At 42.9% G+C, this 18,366-nt stretch overlaps 1 protein-coding gene across 2 annotated transcripts in view; it reads left to right on the top strand.

Annotated features, from left to right (window-relative positions):
* The window catches only part of LOC110528991 (SLIT-ROBO Rho GTPase-activating protein 3), a 120,462-nt gene that overhangs the window by 91,361 nt on the left and 10,735 nt on the right, over window positions 1-18,366 (top strand). Inside the window, exons 12-18 of one of the 2 annotated variants that reach the window (XM_036983710.1) lie at window positions 3,337-3,367; window positions 3,881-3,941; window positions 6,088-6,165; window positions 6,448-6,582; window positions 7,258-7,363; window positions 8,784-9,011; window positions 13,902-13,975. In XM_036983710.1, the coding sequence (XP_036839605.1) occupies window positions 3,337-3,367; window positions 3,881-3,941; window positions 6,088-6,165; window positions 6,448-6,582; window positions 7,258-7,363; window positions 8,784-9,011; window positions 13,902-13,975 (713 nt within the window). Of the gene's footprint in view, window positions 1-2,726; window positions 2,830-3,336; window positions 3,368-3,880; window positions 3,942-6,087; window positions 6,166-6,447; window positions 6,583-7,257; window positions 7,364-8,783; window positions 9,012-13,901; window positions 13,976-18,366 lie in introns of both variants that reach the window. The other variant, XM_036983709.1, reaches the window with a different exon arrangement.

Raw genomic sequence — 18,366 nt, 5'->3', positions numbered from 1 at the left:
CCAATGACTGGAACGGAAATCACTAAAGCTGGAGTCTTACATCTCCCTCACTAACTTTAAGCATCAGCTGTCAGAGCAGCTTACCGATCATTGCACCTGTACATAACCCATCTGTAAATAGCCCACCCAACTACCTCATCCCCATATTGTTATTTATTTATTTTGCTCCTTTGCACCCCAGTATCTCTACTTGCACATTCATCTTCTGCACATCTATCACTCCAGTGTTAATGCTAAATTGTAATTATTTTGCCACAATGGCCTATTTATTGCCTTACCTCCCTAATCTTACTACATTTGCACACCCTGTATATAGATTTTTCTGTTGTGTTATTGACTGTACTTTTGTTTATCCCATGTGTAACTGTGTTGTTGTTTGTGTCGCACTGCTTTGCTTTATCTTGGCCAGGTCGCAGTTGTAAAGGAGAACTTGTTCTCAACTGTCTTCCCTGGTTAAATAAAGGTGAAATTAATCAAAACAAAGGAACAAGCTACTGCAGGTCATACAGGATGTAGTTCTCAGAGCATCTTGTTCACATACAACCATTATTTTCGGCTCCATTTACCTTATTGCCAGGAGTTAATACAAACCTAAGCATCATGTGATGCAAAGCCACAATGAGCAGAATGGTTGAGGCTGTGTTTAGAGTTCCGGCTGGATGGCAGAGCGGACAGGGCTGTGTGTCACTGCTCTCTGTCTCTGGGAAGGGCTCCAGGACCGCAGTGCAGTTGGAGCAGGCATGCTGTTAGTGTGTGTGCTGTTAGTGTGTGTGCTGTTAGTGTGTATGTGTGTGTGTGTGATATTATTGAAGTAAATTCGTAAGTGTATTTTAATATGTTTTGCCATATTATTATAATTTTGGATAAGACTTAAATATCTTTTAGGAATGCTACTTTGGTTGAGCCTGATGACTCCTCCACTGCTCTGTCGTTTGCTACAATCTTTAGTCTGAGATCGTACAAAACAAATTAATCAGCGATTGGATCGTCTCTAGCCAATCAGAGCATCAATGCCAGTCACCGCCGCTTCACCCACATGTTTTCTGGCCTTGACCTAACCCATCGGTTCTGGACCAATCAGACGGTCCCAAATGTGTTTGCATTCGGTGAAGGGTCAGGGAGGTACTCAGATCCAGACTCATTGTGGAGAATAAACTAACGTCCGTGGGCGTAGCGTAGCGTTTGGCCAGAGCAAGGAGTCTGGATAGCCAGGCAAACTTTAGTTTGCCCTGTCCATGACCGGCCTTGCCGAAGTACCACCGGTCTGCTAACCACACTGTACTGAGTGTACAAACCATTAGGAACACCTGCTCTTTCCATGACATAGACTGACCTGGTTAATCCAGGTGAAAGCTATGATCCCTTATTGATATGACCTGATAAATTCACTTCAGTCAGTGTAGATGAAGGGGAGGAGACAGGTTAAAGTGTCACGCCCTGACCTTAGTTATCTTTGTTTTCTTTATTATTTTGGTTAGGTCAGGGTGTGACACGGGTGGTTGGTTTAGTTTTTGTATTGTCTAGGTGTTTTTGTCCTGTCTAGGTGTTTTTGTCCTGTCTAGGGTTTTTGTATATCTATGGGGTTTTAGTATGTCTAGGTATATGTAGGTCTATGGTGGCCTGAATTGGTTCCCAATCAGAGACAGCTGTTTATCGTTGTCTCCGATTGGGGATCCTATTTAGGTTGCCATTTTCCATTTTGGTTTTTGTGGGTTATTGTCTATGTGTAGTTGCATGTCAGCACTCGTGTTTATAGCGTCATGGTCGTTTTGTATAGTTTGTTCTGTGTTCTTTATTCATTAAAATAATGTATTCATCTCACGCTGCGCCTTGGTCTCCTCGTTGTGACAAAGAAGGATTTTTAAGCATTGAGACATTGATTGTGTATGTGTGCCATTCAGAGGGTGAATGGGCAAGACAAAGTATTTAAGTGCCTTTGAACAGGGTATGGTAGTAGGTGCCAGGCCCACCGGTTTGTGTCAAGAACTGCAACGCTGCAGGGTTTCTCACGCTTTAGTTTCCTGTGTGTATCAAGAATGGTCCACCACCCAAAGGACATCCAGCCAACTTCGCACAACTGTGGGAAGCATTGTAGTCAACATGGGCCAGCATCCCTGTGGAACGCTTTTGACACCTTGTAGAGTCCATTCCCCAACGACTTGAGGCTGTTCTGAGGGCAAAAGAGGGGGTGCAATAAATATTAGGAAGGTGTTCCTAATGTTTTGTGCACTCAGTGTATATGTCAGGGATAACCTGAACTATCAGCAGGTGTGCTTGATTTTATAAGCTCTGATTAATAATTTTTACATTCAGCTAAATATTAGGAATCATTAACCTCTCATGTATTCAATAAGTCAGTCAGAGTGGGTTTTATGAAGTGGCCCCAAGCCCCCAGCCTCCGAGACACTCAGGGACCCAACACACACAGCAGCCCAGCCTAGCGCTGCCTAAGGGTTAATTACAGGGCAGAGCCATCAGGTTTAAATAACACACACCAGTAAGTGAAAAAACGTCTAATTTTGGTAGAATTTTCAACATCTGGAAATGGATCACTTCCTCCTGCTTACACACATAAAATAAAATAGAGCAGATGGGGATATTTGGGAAGGTGGAAGTCAGGACTATTGAGAGATGTTTGTATATCTGCATTTTAGCCTTGCGTGTTCGTTCAACTGTTTCACAGCATATGGTGTTTTTGTTCCCTTCCTCACCCGTCATCTCCCCAGGCCCCCCACTCTACCCCCTAAACCACAGAAAATGCGGAAGCCTAGGCCGCGCTCCATCTATAACCATAAACTGTTTAACGGCAATATGGAGACCTTCATCAAGGTACCCGCCCATGGCTAGGGTGTGTGAATTAGTGCCCTCTGTGGGGCTGGAAAGAGAGGGCAGCTAGGGTCCTCCTCTCTCTCCCTTGCTCTCTCTTCCTGCTCACTGCTCAACCTCATCCCGTAACCTCTGTCTTTAACTTCACCTCCTCTTCCTCTCTTCCATGGCTCTGACGATGCACACAGACAGGGTGAAAGAGGATTAGTGTCTCCCTATCCTTTTAGATGTAGTAGTAGCACAGGCCTCTAACCTCGGCTAATCCTCAGACGTGAGGATACCGTGTCTCATAGTCCCCATAGTGGCTCTGTAGAGAGCCCTGTGCTAGTTGGTTCTGTCCCTCACTGCACCCTGTCTCACTGCATCTCAAGCCATCCCAGCGGCCTCTGACCTGTGCTTATCCTCCAGGCCTCCAGGGGGGGCTCTGTCTGTCATCTGTGCTTCTCTAACTGTGTTGCCTCTCTGCCTCCTTCCCTCTGCACCTCCTTGCTGCGCTACTTTCTGCCCCAGGGGAAGACGGAATGCCCGTACCCGCAACCAGGTACTATCAGTGGGGGGGTGGTAGGATGGGAGGTAGGGCACGTGGCACGGTGCTGTAGAGTGGGTCCACCTGAAAACTATTACACTAATAGTTCTACATGCTGATTTCTGCCTTCTCCTCCACACGCAGTCGTACTAATGAGCTCCAAAAGCATGTCACTGCTACTCCACTTGTTTCATGACTGTTTGCTTGCTATAATGAGGGGCTGTGAATAGCAATGGTTTATATCTGTCACTTTAATGGTGCTCATATGAATGTTGGTGGACACTGCTGTTTATGAAGCCATCAAGAAGAGGCATTTATTTCCTTATGCCAGGGGGCAGGGCAGGCCTAGAATACTCTGTGCTCTAAATTAATAGAATACACAGTATGCTGAAATGTATGTTGTTTTACATAAACAACATAATCTATCAATATGGACAGTCTAGTATTTGTGGTTAATAATTTTCTTGTCACTGTATTAGTGTCAGTCATCCATGCTTTGCTCTCACTATTGCCATGATTTGCTCTCAGGATTCTGGTCAACCTATTCCTCTTGTGGTTGAGAGCTGTATTCGACACATCAATTTGTATGGTAAGTCTACTAAATTGACACCTTTACTGTATTGACTGTATAGAAGGGTATTCAGAAAGCTATGAACTCCACTGTGAACATAACACATGATATATCCTCTGGGTAGAGGTAATACAGTCACTAAAACATCTCCAGGTCTTGAGACATACAGTGCTAGTCAAAAGTTTGGACACTCCTAGTCATTCCAGAGTTTTTCTGTATTTTTACTACTTTCTACATTGTATACTAATAGTGAAGACATCACAACTAGGAAATAGCACATATGGAATCATGTAGTAACCAAAAAAGTGTTAAACATATAAAAATATTTTTTATATTTGAGATTTTCCAAGTACTACGAGGTAGTCACCTGGAATGCATTTCAATTAACAAGTGTGCCTTGTTAAAAGTTAATTTGTGGAATTTTTTCCTCCTTAATACGTTTGAGACAATCAGTTGTGTTGTGACACAGGTAAGGGTGGTATACAGAAGATAGCCCTTTTTGGTAAAAGACCACATTATGTCAAGAACCGCTCAAGTAAGCAAAGCGAAATGACAGTCTATAATTACTTCAAGACATGAAGGTCAGTCAATCTGGAAAATTTCAAGTTTGAAAGTTTCTTCAAGTGCAGTTGAAAAACCATCAAGAGGCTATGATGAAACTGGCTCTCATGAGGACCGCCACCGGAAAGGAAGACCCAGAGTAACCTCTACTGCACAGGATAAGTTCATTAGAGTTACCAGCCTCAGATGGCAGCCCAAATAAATGCTTCAGAGTTCAAGTAACAAACACCTCTCAACATCATCTGTTCAGAGGAGACAGCATGAATCAGGCCTTCATGGTCGAATTGCTGCAAAGAAACCACTACTAAAGGACACCAATAAGAAGAAGAGACTTGCGTGGGCCAAGAAACATAAGCAATGGACATTAATTAGACAGGTGGAAATCTGTCCTTTGGTCTGATGAGTCCAAATTTGAGATTTTTGGTTCCAAGCTCTGTCTTTGTGAGCCGCGAAGTAGGTGAACGGATGATCTCCATATGTGTGGTTCCCACCATGGACCATGGGGGAGGAGGTGGGATGGTGTGGGGGTGCTTTGCTAGTGACACTGTGATTTATTTAGAATTCAAAGCACACTTAACCAGCATGGCTACCACAGTATTCTGCAGCGATACGCCATCCCATGTGGTTTGCGCTTAGTGGGGCTATCATTTGTTTTTCAACAGGACAATGACCCAAAACACACCTCCAGGCTGTGTAAGGGCTATTTGGTGATGGAGTGTTGCATCAGATGACCTGGCCTCCACAATCACCCGACCTCAACCCAATTGAGATGGTTTGGGATGAGTTGGACCGCAGAGTAAAGGAAAAGCAGCCAACAAGTGCTCAGCATATATGGGAACTTCTTCAAGACTGTTGGAAAAGCATTCCAGGTGAAGCTGGTTGAGAGAATGCCAAGAGTGGGCAAAGCTGTCATCAAGGCAAAGGGTGCCTACTTTGAAGAATCTAAAATATATTTTGATTTCTTTAACACATTTTTGGTTACTACATGATTCCATATGTGTTATTTCATAGTTTTGATAGCTTCACTAATATTTTTACAATGTAGAAAATAGTAAAAATAAAGAAAAGCCCTTAAATGAGTACTGTAGGTCTATCCAAACTTTTGACTGGTACTGTACCTGCTTTGATTTAACACCTCAGCCCCCAGTGAATAACGTGACAGGAGCGTGGTAACACATCACGTGGCAGCACATCACGCATAGGGACTGACAGGTCCCTTGGTTTTTGTTTACTACTCACTTCAACCTTCCCTCCTCATATCTTTATCCTTCTGTCCGCCTCCACATCTGACTCCAGCCATAGTGGTGTAGCCCCAAGGCCTGTACCCCCCTCCTGACCCCTCCTTCCCCTCCCCCCTAGATCTAATCAAACCCCCACAAACTGATTAGGGGTTCTCTAACAGAAACCATTTGCAGCAGACCATCTGAGGGGCCCTCACCTGGAAGAAGAAAAAACATGTCCCTTTATGACTAGATTACATTTCCTGCTCTCTGTTGTGTGTTTGCCGTTGGTCTTTCATATAGTCGGCCGTCTGGGTGTGGGGATAATGGTGGGCTCGTGCTCAGCCTTGGACTCAGTATGATGTTTCTATGTGTTGTTGCAGGGCTCCAGCAGCAGGGCATATTCCGTGTGCCTGGATCCCAGGTGGAGGTTAATGATATTAAAAACTCATTTGAGAGAGGTAGGTCCCTGGTGAGACTGGGGGTAAATGGTGATAGATTAGCTTTTAGTTTTTCCTCTACAGCTCAGGATCAATAACACTAAAAACCCATTGAACTTCAGACATACAGTAGATATCTTCATATCATTTTCTACGTGTAACAAGCAAGAATTTGTAAGCCCACTTAAAAAAAATATATATGTACAGTAATGAATTATTTATTGGCTAATCTTTTCAGTGATTCAGTTCTGTTGCAGTGGTCAGATACTCCAAAATAATAACTCTACTCTATTGTTTTACAAGGCGAAGACCCATTGATTGAAGACCAGAATGAACATGACATCAACTCAGTGGCAGGGGTCCTCAAGCTGTACTTCAGGGGCCTGGAGAACCCTCTGTTCCCCAAGGAACGCTTCCTGGATCTCATGTCTACTATAAGTGAGTAGACTCTACACTGTTGGTCAATGTAGTAAATGTGTTCAGGGTAACTGAAATGATACCATATTCCTATCCATCTGGGTGGTGAAATAACACAATTGGGGCTACAGTACAGTACATGCCTTTGTATTACTCACACGATCTAGGTGGGTACCTCACTAGTAGAGATAGAATCAAAATAGAAGAGAGAGAAGCCAACCTCCAGGTCCACAGATACATCATCACGCCCCAACCTCTTCACCCTACACACACTGCTTTATGGTATAGCAGGGTAGGGTCTAGAGGCACGCAGTGGAACACATGGAAACAATCTCAACACCATGGCTGTCTGCCTGCCTGTGATTCAGTAGAAACCCAATAGGAAGGCAGGAGAGAGGGGACCACATCAGTCTACTAACTCAGCACAGCTTTGCAGTGTTTCACCCTGCTCCAGATAGCCCAGTCACTCAAATCACCATATCCTCTGATTTAAATGAGGAGGGGTTATCTATTAATAATAGGAGCGTTTGTGTTGTCATTACACACCCTTAGTATGACTGCCAGCCCCCTGCTAAAGTCTGATCATTCTGTATATTCAAAATCATGGTGTTGTTATGGAGCATCATGTCTTTATTTTCCTCCCATTAATCTCAGTGCCAGGTGGCGTTATGACTCTCTGGCCATCTTCTGTTTCAGAGCTGGAGTCTGGAGCTGAGAGAGCGCATCACGTCCAGCAGATTGTTGTGACTCTTCCTCGCACCGTCATCATTGTCATGAGATACCTGTTCGCTTTCCTCAATCAGTAAGTTGGCCACATTGACATAACAACTCACATATCACAGTCCTCTGTTGTTGAATAAAGTTGTCCCTATACCAGAGAACCTATACACTAAGGGCATACAGTAAAACAGAATTGAGTGAAGGTCTAATTAAAAAAAACTTTTATAAAAACTTCGGAGCCGTGGGGGGAAATCCCTGTACTGCACTATATCAACAAAACTAGTGAATCTCTGCTGCAGTATTCAGAGAGGAAAATCCATTGATTTCCAGAGTTATTGAACAGCCCTACTGTTCACCTCCTATTTATTACCGCGTCTGCCAGCAGCTCTTTAGAACTTATTTACGGGCTCAGAAACAGATCCATCAACCCAGTAATATACCTGTCCTGTTTTATTGGGCTGTTATTGATGCTCCCTTTGCTTGGTTCCACTGCAGAACAAAGCGTTTGATTCCACATTCTGACTTTTACCTCTGTGTTTTATACCCCCCTCAGACAGTTAGACTCTGGGCCAGCTGTAGTTCTTTACTGCGCCACACCACTCTGTTCTGATTACGAGCCCCTCTTAAAACAGATGAGTGTGAGGATAGGCCGTTTGCCTGACTAGGATGTTGCTGGAAGGGAGGATGGGCTTACTGCCCCCTAAACCAGGATGGCTTATTAATAGGCCTGTTAAACTGTGAAGTTTTAAGGACAGGCCTGTTAAGGTTGGAAGGGTGTGGGAATCTAAGCTTAACAGGGAGACTGAGGAATGTGCTAGCTAAGTTGGGATGTTGGGGGTTATTGTAACTAAAGGTAGGGGGTTTAAGGATTTTCTTATACTGAGATGTGGTGGAGGGCCAAAATGGATCTCAACTCATGTAGTAAAGTACATGTTGCTACTTCAGTGAAGTTGTAGATCTCAACTCACTGTAGAGTGTAGAGTCTACAGTCACAGCCATACTCAACCCTCTTTATATTACAGTTAATCAAATGGCTACCCGGACTATTTGCATTGTGTGCCCCCTCTCTTTTTACGCTGCTGCTACTCTCTGTTTATCATATGTGCATAGTCACTTTAACCATATCTACATGTACATACTACCTCAATCAGCCTGACTAACCGGTGTCTGTATGTAGCCTCGCTACTTTTATAGGCTCGCTACTGTATATAGCCTGTCTTTTTACTGTTGTTTTATTTCTTTACTTACCTATTGTTCACCTAATACCCTTTTTGCACTATTGGTTAGAGCCTGTAAGTAAGCATTTCACTGTAAGGTCTACTACACCTGTTGTATTCGGCGCACATGACAAATAAACTTTGATTTGATTTGGGAAACAGATAGGCCTCACTTCTATTTGCAAACGTAGGTATTTGAGTATGTTTAATGGATCCACCCATCAATTCACCTCATAATGTTCATATGAAGTTCACTGGTTCATCTCTCTCTCTCTTCCCCTCTAGTCTATCCCAGTACAGTGATGAGAACATGATGGATCCCTATAACCTGGCCATCTGCTTCGGCCCCACCCTGATGCCCATCCCCGACGGACAGGACCCTGTAGCCATCCAGGCGCATGTCAATGAGGTCATCAAGACCATCATCATCCACAACGAGGTCATCTTTCCCAGCCACCGTGAGCTGGACGGGCCAGTCTATGAGAAGTGCATGACTGGAGGAGAGGAGTACTGGTGAGAAGTAGCTAGACCTGGGAGGTCACCATCTTTAAGACAAGCATTGAAGACATACTGTATGGCTAAGGCTAAAGCAGTAATACTGTTACTTGTGTAACCCTGGGTTTAGCACCAGTACAGTTAGATTGTTCTTCTTCTGGCCGCTCCAGCATATGGCATGGTCACTCACAGACTACATTACCATCCTGCTTGATAATGTGGTGAAAAGAGCGGTATTTGGAGTGTGTAGTAGAGATGAGGATGCTAGGCTCATTTATGTAAAGCTTGGAGTGCATTCCTTATGGGGGTGGTATTTTCTTAAGCACATGCTTTGACAGACAGTGCTTGGATATAATACTTAAGATAATTAATTGTATCTAGTGGCTAGAAATGTGGACTGGTATTTAGTTAAAGAGCAGGTCTGCATGGAAGGATACATCATGTAACTGTTTAAATGGCCTTTTCTCGTTGTTGCGTTTTATCCCAATATTCATGATACAGATACTCTAAAGTTCATGTAGAACTAATTATTCAAATCAAAATCAAATCAAAGTTGATTTGTCATGTGAACAGGATACAACAGGTTTAAACAGTGCAGTGAAATGCTTACTTGCAGGCTCTTTCTCAACAATGCCATATTCAATATCAAGGTAAAGAAATGGATAAGTGTCAAATCCAGAATAGATTATTTTTTAAAAGAGCTCCGAATTAATACTTAATCAGGGAAATAAAAACACACAAGAAATAATATAGACAGGAGAATGTAAGCTATATACAAGGCCAGTACCATATCAATGGGCAGGGATACGGGTGATAGTCCAGGTAGATACTGTACAGTGCATTCAAAAAGTATTCAGACTCCTTGATTTTTTTTTCACATTTTATGTTACAGCCTTATTCTAAAATGTATTGAGTTGGTTTTTTTCCTCATCAATCTACACACAGTACCCAATAATGACAAAGCAAAAACAGTTTTTTTTGTGTGCAAATTTATACAAAATAAATAACTGAAATATCACATTTACATAAGTATTCACACCCTTTACTCAGTACTTTGTTGAAGCACTTTTGGCAGCGATTAGATTGGGTTCAAGTTCAGGCTCTGGCTGGGCCAATCAAGGACATTCAGAGACTTGTCCAGAAGCCACTCCCGCTTTGTCTTGGCTGTGTGCTTAGGGTGGTTGTCCTGTTGGAAGGTGAACCTGGTTTTCATCAAGGATCTCTCTGTACTTGGCTCTGTTCATCTTTTCCTTGATCCTGACTAGTCTCCCAGTCCCTGCTGCTGAATAACATCCCCACAGCATGACGCTGCCAACCACCATACTTCACCGTAGGGATGGTGCCAGGTTTCCTCCAGACGTGACGTTTGGCATTCAGGCTAAAGAGTTCAATCTTGGTTTCATCAGACCAGAGAATCTTGTTTCTCATGGTCTAAGAATCTTTTAATGTCCCTTTTGGCAAACTCCAACCAGGCTGTCATGTGCCTTTTACTGAGGAGTGGCTTTCGTCTGCCCACTCGACCATAAAGGCCTGATTGGTGGAGTGCTGCAGAATTGGTTGTTCTTCTGAAAGGTTCTCCCATCTCCACAGACCAAGGCCCTTCTCCCCTGATTGCTCAGTTTGGCCGGGCAGCCAGCTCTAGGAAGAGTCTTGGTGGCTCCAAACTTCTTCCATTTATTAAGAATGATGGAGGCCACTGTGTTCTTGGGGACCTTCAGTGCTGCAGACATTTTATGGTACCCTTCCCCAGATCTGTGCCTTGACTATTTCAAATCTATTTTATTAGTCACATGCACCGAATACAAAAAGTGTAGACCTTACAGTGAAATGCTTACTTACGAGCCCCTAACCAATATCAATCAAAAAAATATGGATAAGAATAAAAGATAAAAGTAACAAGTAATTAAAGAGCAGCAGTAAAATAACAATAGCGAGACTATATACAGGGGGGGTACCGATACAAAGTCAATGTGCGGGGGCACCAGTTAGTTGAGGTAATATGTACATGTAGGTAGAGGTATTAAAGTGACTATACATATATGACAATTGAGAGTAGCAGTGGTCTAAAAAGGGGGTGGGGGGGGGGGCACTACAAATAGTCTGGGTAGCCAGTTGACTAGATGTTCAGGAGTCTTATGGCTTGGAGGTAGAAGCTGTTTAGAAGCCTCGGACCTATACTTGGCGCTCCTGCACCGCTTGCCATGCGGTAGCAGAGGGAACAGTCTATGACTAGGGTGGCTGGAGTCTTTGACAATTTTTAGGGCCTTCCTCTGACACCACTAGAGGTCCTGGATGGCTGGAAGCTTGGCCCCAGTGATCTACTGGGCCGTTCGCACTACCCTCTGTAGTGCCTTGCGGTCGGAGGCCGAGCAGTAGCCATACCAGGCAGTGATGCAATCAGTCAGGATGCTCTTGAAGGATCTGAGGAGCTATGCCAAATCTTTTCAGTCTCCTGAGAGACTGTGGATCTTTTGGGGCGGTATGCAAATTGGAGTGGGTCTAGGGTTTCTGGGATGATGGTATTGATGTGAGCCATGACCATCCTTTCAAAGCACTTCATGTGCTACGGGTCGATAGTTGTTTAGGCAGGTTACCTTAGTGTTCTTGGGCACAGGGACTATGGTGGTCTGCTTAAAACATGTTAGTATTACAGACTCGGACAGGGAGAGGTTGAAAATGTCAGTGAAGACACTTGCCAGTTGGTCAGCACATGCTCGCAGTACACGTCCTGGTAATCCGTCTGGCCCTGCAGCCTTGTGAATGTTGACCTGTTTAAAGGTCTTACTCACATCGAGAGCGTGATCACACAGTCTTCCAGTTGTATAACTGGCGCTCTCATGCATGTTTCTTTGTTATTTGCCTCGTAGCGAGCATAGAAGTAGTTTAGCTCGTCTGGTAGGCTCGTGTCACTAGGCAGCTTTCGGCTGTGCTTCCCTTTGTAGTCTAATGATTTGCAAGCCCTGCCACATCCGACGGGCGTCAGAGCTGGTGTAGTACGATTCGATCTTAGTCCTGTATTGACGCATTGCCTGTTTGATGGTTCGTCGGAGGGCATAGCGGGATTTCTTATAAGCTTCCAGGTTAGAGTCCCGCTCCTTGAAAGCGGCTGCTCTAGCCTTAAGCTCAGTGCGGATCCTGCCTGTAATCCATGGGTTCTGGTTGGGGTATGTACTTACGGTCACTGTGGCGACGACGCCATCGATACCCTTATTGATGAAGCCAATGACTGATGTGGTGTACTCCTCAATGCCATCGGAGGAATCCCGGAACATATTCCAGTCGGTGCTAGAAAAACAGTCCTGTAGCTTAGCATCTGCTTCCTCTGACCACTTTTTTATTGATCTAGTCACACGTGACACTTAGTGCCAGCCTCTGACTGTGGTGGTATGTAAACAGCTACAAATAATAGATATAAACTCTCTCAGTAGGTAGCGTTTTCTACAGAAATACATAGACTGCCGCCCCTTGTCTTACCAGACGCCGCTGTTCTATCCTGCCGGTACATCGTATAACCAGCCAGCTGTATGTTGATGTTGTCGTCGTTCAGCCACGACTCCGTGAAGCATAAGATGTTACAGTTTTTAATGTCTTGTTGGTTGTTTAATCTTCAGCGTAACTCGTCAATTTTATTGTCCAAAGATTAAACGTTTGCTAGCAGAATGGAGGTAAGTGGGGGTTTATTCGATCGCCTACGAATTCTCAGAAGGCAGCCCGACCTTCGGCCTCTCTTTCTCCGCCTTCTCTTCACGCAGATCACGGGGATCGGGCCTGTTCCCAAGGAAGCAGTGCGTCCTTCGCGTCCGGCTCGTCAAAGTCGTGATTGGAAAAAAAGGATTCTGCTAGTCCGTGGTGAGTAATCGCAGTCCTGATGTCTAGAAGTTATTTTCGGTCATAAGAGATGGTAGCAGCAACATTATGTACAAAATAAGTTAAAGAAGTTACAAACAACGCAAATAAACTAACAAAAAAACACAATCGGCTGGGGGCATGTAAAACTGTACCATCTTACTCTGAGCTTTACGGACAATTCTTTTGACCTCATGGCTTGGTTTTTGCTCTGACATGCACTGTCAACTGTGGGACCTTTATATAGACAGTTGTGTTCCTTTCCAAACCATGTACAATCAATTGAATTTACCACAGGTGGACACCAAGTTTTAGAAACATCTCAAGGATGATCAATGGAAACAGGATGCACCTGAGCTCAATTTCGAGTCTCATAGCAAAGGGTCTGAATACTTATGCAAAGAAGGTATTTCTGTTTTTTATTTTTAATACATAATTTAATAAATAGTTATGTGTAGATTGATGAGGGGAAACAATTATTTTATCAATTTTAGAATAAGGGTGTAACGTAACAAAATGTGGAAAAAGTCAATGGGTCTGAATACATTTCCGAAGTCACTGTATGTACATGTAAACAGGTGTAAAACTGACAGAACTGCACAGTAAATACAGTAGTAAATAGTAGCAGCAACATATGTGGTGATTGTGTGTGTGCATGTGTGAGTGTGTGATTGTATGCGGGGGTGTCAATATGTGTGTATATGTGTGTGTGTGTGTGTGTATGTCTTTGTACTATATTTATATTATACAGATGCCAATAATACTGTTTGGGAATGTTTCACATTGGTGGCCTACAAGATAGCGTGCATCAATATGCATATTTTTCATAGTTAAATGAATCCCTTACCTGGAGCTGGTCCAACTATAACATGTACTACTTCCTAGAGAAATATGCTGATATAAATGACCCCTACTTCAATGAATCCCTCACTTGGTAGTGATCCAAGTATGACCTGTAACTGGAGAAGGCATTAGTTTTAGACCCTGTAACCTATGCAAGTGTTGTGGGTGTGTCTGAGTTGACCATTGACTGACTGTCCATCTCTCTCTCTGTGGCCACAGTGACAGCCCCCACAGTGAGCCAGGCACAATCGATGAGGCTGACAACGGGACTGAGCCACACACCAGTGATGACGGTCAGTAACATGGGGTTCCTTTACTCCTTCAGACACGCTGTAGAGGAACGGTGTGGGTGATTGATTAAGATAAAATGTGCTGTAGCTAGCGGGCTACACAGCTAATCGGAATTGGCCAATTGGTTGTTGAAAAACTCCTGAAGCTTGTGCTGTTGCCCTTGCTTTCCTGCTGTTGTCTTAAGTTTTATTACTCTGTGGGTTGTGTTAGTTTTTGTAACTGAACTGCTGGTTATCCTGCTGTGGTTCTTACATGCTGACTAGACCGGGCGTGAGCGTACTTCCGACCATTGCGCGAATGTTGATTTTGTCCACCCACACAAGACGCGACCTGGACACAAAGGTTGAAATATCAAAACGAACTCTGAACCAACTATATTAATTTGGGGACAGGTTGAAAAACATTAAACATTTATGGCAATTTAGCTAGCTAGCTTGCTGTTGCTAGCTAATTTGTCCTGGGATATAAACATTGGGTTGTAATTTTACCTGAAATGCACAAGGTCCTCTACTCCGACAATTCATCCACAGATAAAAGGGTAAACCAAGTTTGTATCTAGTAATCTCTCCTCCTTCAGGCTTCTTCTTCTTCTTATTTGGATTTTATATGGCAGTTGGCAACCAACTTTAAAGTGCATTACCACAACTGGAGTGTGTACCTCTTTTAATCACCCACGTGGGTAAATGCTCCTAAAAACCAATGAGGAGATGTGAGAGGCCGGACTTTCAGCGCATCAAGCTTCACAAGTTCTATTTTAGCGCCTAGCTACGCAGACGCTCGTTGATGCGCGTGAGCAGTGTGGATGCAATGATTGATTTACATGAATGTGTACATTTATTTTGCAACTCTCTCGCACATAATGCTCGTGTGGTCATCATGTTAGTCATGGTGCTAGACATGATTATAGTCTACTAAAGTATGACATAACAGCATAGCCTGTGCTGTCTATGTTAATGATGGAAGGTTGGCTGTGTCTGGTAGCCCTGCTGTCTGTCTGTCTGTCTCCCCCCAGGCAGCAGTGGCTCTGCTGTGCATTGCAGCTCAGTGTGTCTGGACTGGACCTCCCATTATAATTGAGATCAGATGCAGAAACCAACAATGTACTGTAGCTGTGGTATATAGAGGATGTAATTCATGTAATGAGATGTTCAGTATTAAAGTGGTTAGACAGACTAGGGGCAGTGATTTATCTATGGACCACAATGTCCCCCATAGAGATGGACAGATTGATCTGTAATATCAATTACAACAGCAGACCCGCGAGGAGTTAGCTGAAGAGGCTAGCTTCCAAAAGTTCCCCACAGATCCTACTCAAAGTGACAGACAGTGGGGCAAAAAAGTATTTAGTCAGCCACCAATTGTGCAAGTTCTCCCACTTAAAAAGATGAGAGAGGCCTGTAATTTTCATCATAGGTACACTTCAACTATGACAGACAAAATGAGAAAAAAAAATCACATTGTAGGATTTTTAATGAATTTATTAGCAAATTATGGTGGAAAATAAGTATTTGGTCACCTACAAACAAGCAAGATTTCTGGCTCTCACAGACCTGTAACTTCTTCTTTAATAGGCTCCTCTGTCCTCCACTCGTTACCTGTATTAATGGCACCTGTTTGAACTTGTTATCAGTATAAAAGACACCTGTCCACAACCTCAAACAGTCACACTCCAAACTCCACTATGGCCAAGACCAATGAGCTGTCAAAGGACACCAGAAACAAAATTGTAGACCTGCACCAGGCTGGGAAGACTGAATCTGCAATAGGTAATAGGTTTACCCTGCCAAAAATATATTTCCGACATCATACACATTGACCAGACAGGTTTTATCCCGGGCCAACATATATTCTACAATTTGAGACGCCTTTTCAACATAATGTATCATGATCATAAGGTTGAGACAGTGGTAATAGCTCTTGATGCAGAGAAGGCGTTTGATCAGATTGAGTGGAAGTATATGATGTCGGTTCTGGAGCATTTTGGGTTTGGAAAGGAATTTATTAATTGGATAAGAATTATTTATGCACACCCAATGGCGTCCGTGGTAACCAATCAGGAAATGTTGCAGTCATTCCGCCTGTTCAAGGGGTGCCGACAGGGGTGCCCTATTTCGCCTGCTCTCTTCGCTATAGCCATGGAACCCCTTGCTACTCGCATTCGGGCATGTGCCGATATAGCTTCTGTTAAAATAAGACACACAGCACAAAAGGTCCATATGCAGACGATGTTCTTTTGTTTTTGTCCAAGCCTAAAACTTCTATTCCACTCTTACTTAACTTGATAAACACATTTGACTCCTTCTTTGGCTACAAGATAAACTGGCAAAAAAGCGAGTTGATGCCAATATCACGGCCTGTGGATATGCAATTTCTGCAATCTACCCCGTTTAGAACAGTGAAGGACAAGTTCACAAGCCTCGGCATTGTAGTGACAAGAGACCTTGATCAGCTATTGAAAGCGAATTGGGACATGAAAATATATCAGCTTAAACAAAATATAGATTTTTGGAAAACTCTGCCTATCTCCTTGGTTGGTCGTATAAACGCTATTAAAATGGTTGTCCTACCCAGGTTTCTTTACCTCTTCCAATGTATACCCAATTTCATACCACAAAGCTATTTTAAGAAACTGGATTCAATAGTAACTCCATTTTTATGGGATAACAAGGCAGCCAGAATGTCAAAGAAGCATTTATGCAAGTACAAGATAGAGGGGGGCTTTGGCCTTCCTCACTTTAAACTGTATTATTGGGCTGCTAATCTGAACATTGTGTCTTTCTGGAGGGAAAGTTTACCTGCGATGAGACAGAAGGATATGCCTGCATGGCTTTTGATTGAGCAGGCCTCCTGTCAACGTTCCTCACTCCCTGCACTTGTTAATAGTCCATCATATGTGAAAAAAGACTCTTGTGATTCCAACAACACATTTTTTCAGATACCTCCAAATCAGGAATTTCTGAAGGACACATATCCCACAGTATGGCATGAAGCCAAATAGTCCTACATTAGATAGCTTGATCCTTGTCAAACCCCATTCAAAAGGGTCGGTTTCTAGACTGTATGATGTGCTACAGGCCCACATAGAGGTATCCACGTTGACCCACTTATTCTGGACATGTCCTAAGTTACATGCTTACTGGGCTCTCATTTTTGATGACTTATCTAAAGCCTTTGATAGAGTTCTAGCCCCAGACCCATTGATCGCTCTGTTTGGTACAGGGAAAGCTGTCTCTCTTTGTACTCTATTAGCCAAAAGGCTCATATTGCAATTTTGGAAATTGGAGACTGTACCTGCCTTTGAAATGTGGTTACGGGATTTAGGGAATGTAATACATATGAAAAAGATTTGATACAATACCTCCAATAGAAGTCAATACAATACCTCCAATGTTTTACAAAATATGGCAGCCGATACTGGATAAATGGTCTAGTCCCGCTTCATAACTGGGTTGATGATCTACTGCTACTCTGTGCTGTACTCCACTCAATATTTATTTTTGTCTTAACTACACTGCTTGTAATGACTATATGCTGTCTTCTTATACATGTACCACCTAATAGGATTTTGTATTATTTTGTGTATGTGTGAGTTAAGTTTAGTTTTGTCCTCTAAATTGGCCATCCCATTCAACAGTACAATGAATGTCATTGTTTGTATTGCTGTCTTTTTTATTTTATTTTTTATTGGAAAATAATAAACATATTATTTAAAAAAATAAATTGCTTACGGTACTGTGCACACTTTGGAGAGATGTGTGTGGCCACTCCGAGACACCGGTTAAACCTCTCACGCAAACCCGTTTTTTCTTATGTTGCACCTACCCCAAAATGTCCATGAATATTATTATTATGTTACGGAATGGATCCAGAGTATTTTCAGATTTCGTAATTGACAAATGCTGCAAAAAGTACAGTAAATGTAAAATGCACATAAAATGAACGGCGTAATGTTTGGACCTCAACCAAATTGAAATGGTTTTGGATGAGTCGAACCTCAGAATGAAGGAAAAGCAGCCAACAAGTGCTCAGCATATGTGGGAACTCCTTCAAGACTGTTGGAAAAGCATTCCAGGTGAAGAGGGTTGAGAGAATGCAAAGAGTGTGCAAAGCTGTCATCAAGGCAAGGTGGCTATTTGAAGAAAATGTTTGATTTGTTTAACACTTTTTTTGGTTACTACATGATTCCATATGTGTCATTTCATAGTTTTGATGTAGAAAATAGGGAAAAAAAAATAGGAAAAAACCCTTGAATGAGAGTAGGTGTTCTAAAACGTTTGACCGGTAGTGTAGACTCTGTTGATATTTGTGTTTGTGTTTTCTTTAGACTGAAGGAGAGAACTAGGCACAGCTCAGATAGACTGTGACAAGATGTAATAATAAATAGACATGAAAC

The sequence above is a fragment of the Oncorhynchus mykiss genome, chromosome 7 (assembly GCF_013265735.2).
Source record: "Oncorhynchus mykiss isolate Arlee chromosome 7, USDA_OmykA_1.1, whole genome shotgun sequence".
Taxonomy (NCBI): Eukaryota; Metazoa; Chordata; class Actinopteri; order Salmoniformes; family Salmonidae; genus Oncorhynchus; species Oncorhynchus mykiss.
This window is presented reverse-complemented; position numbering and strand designations above follow the sequence as displayed.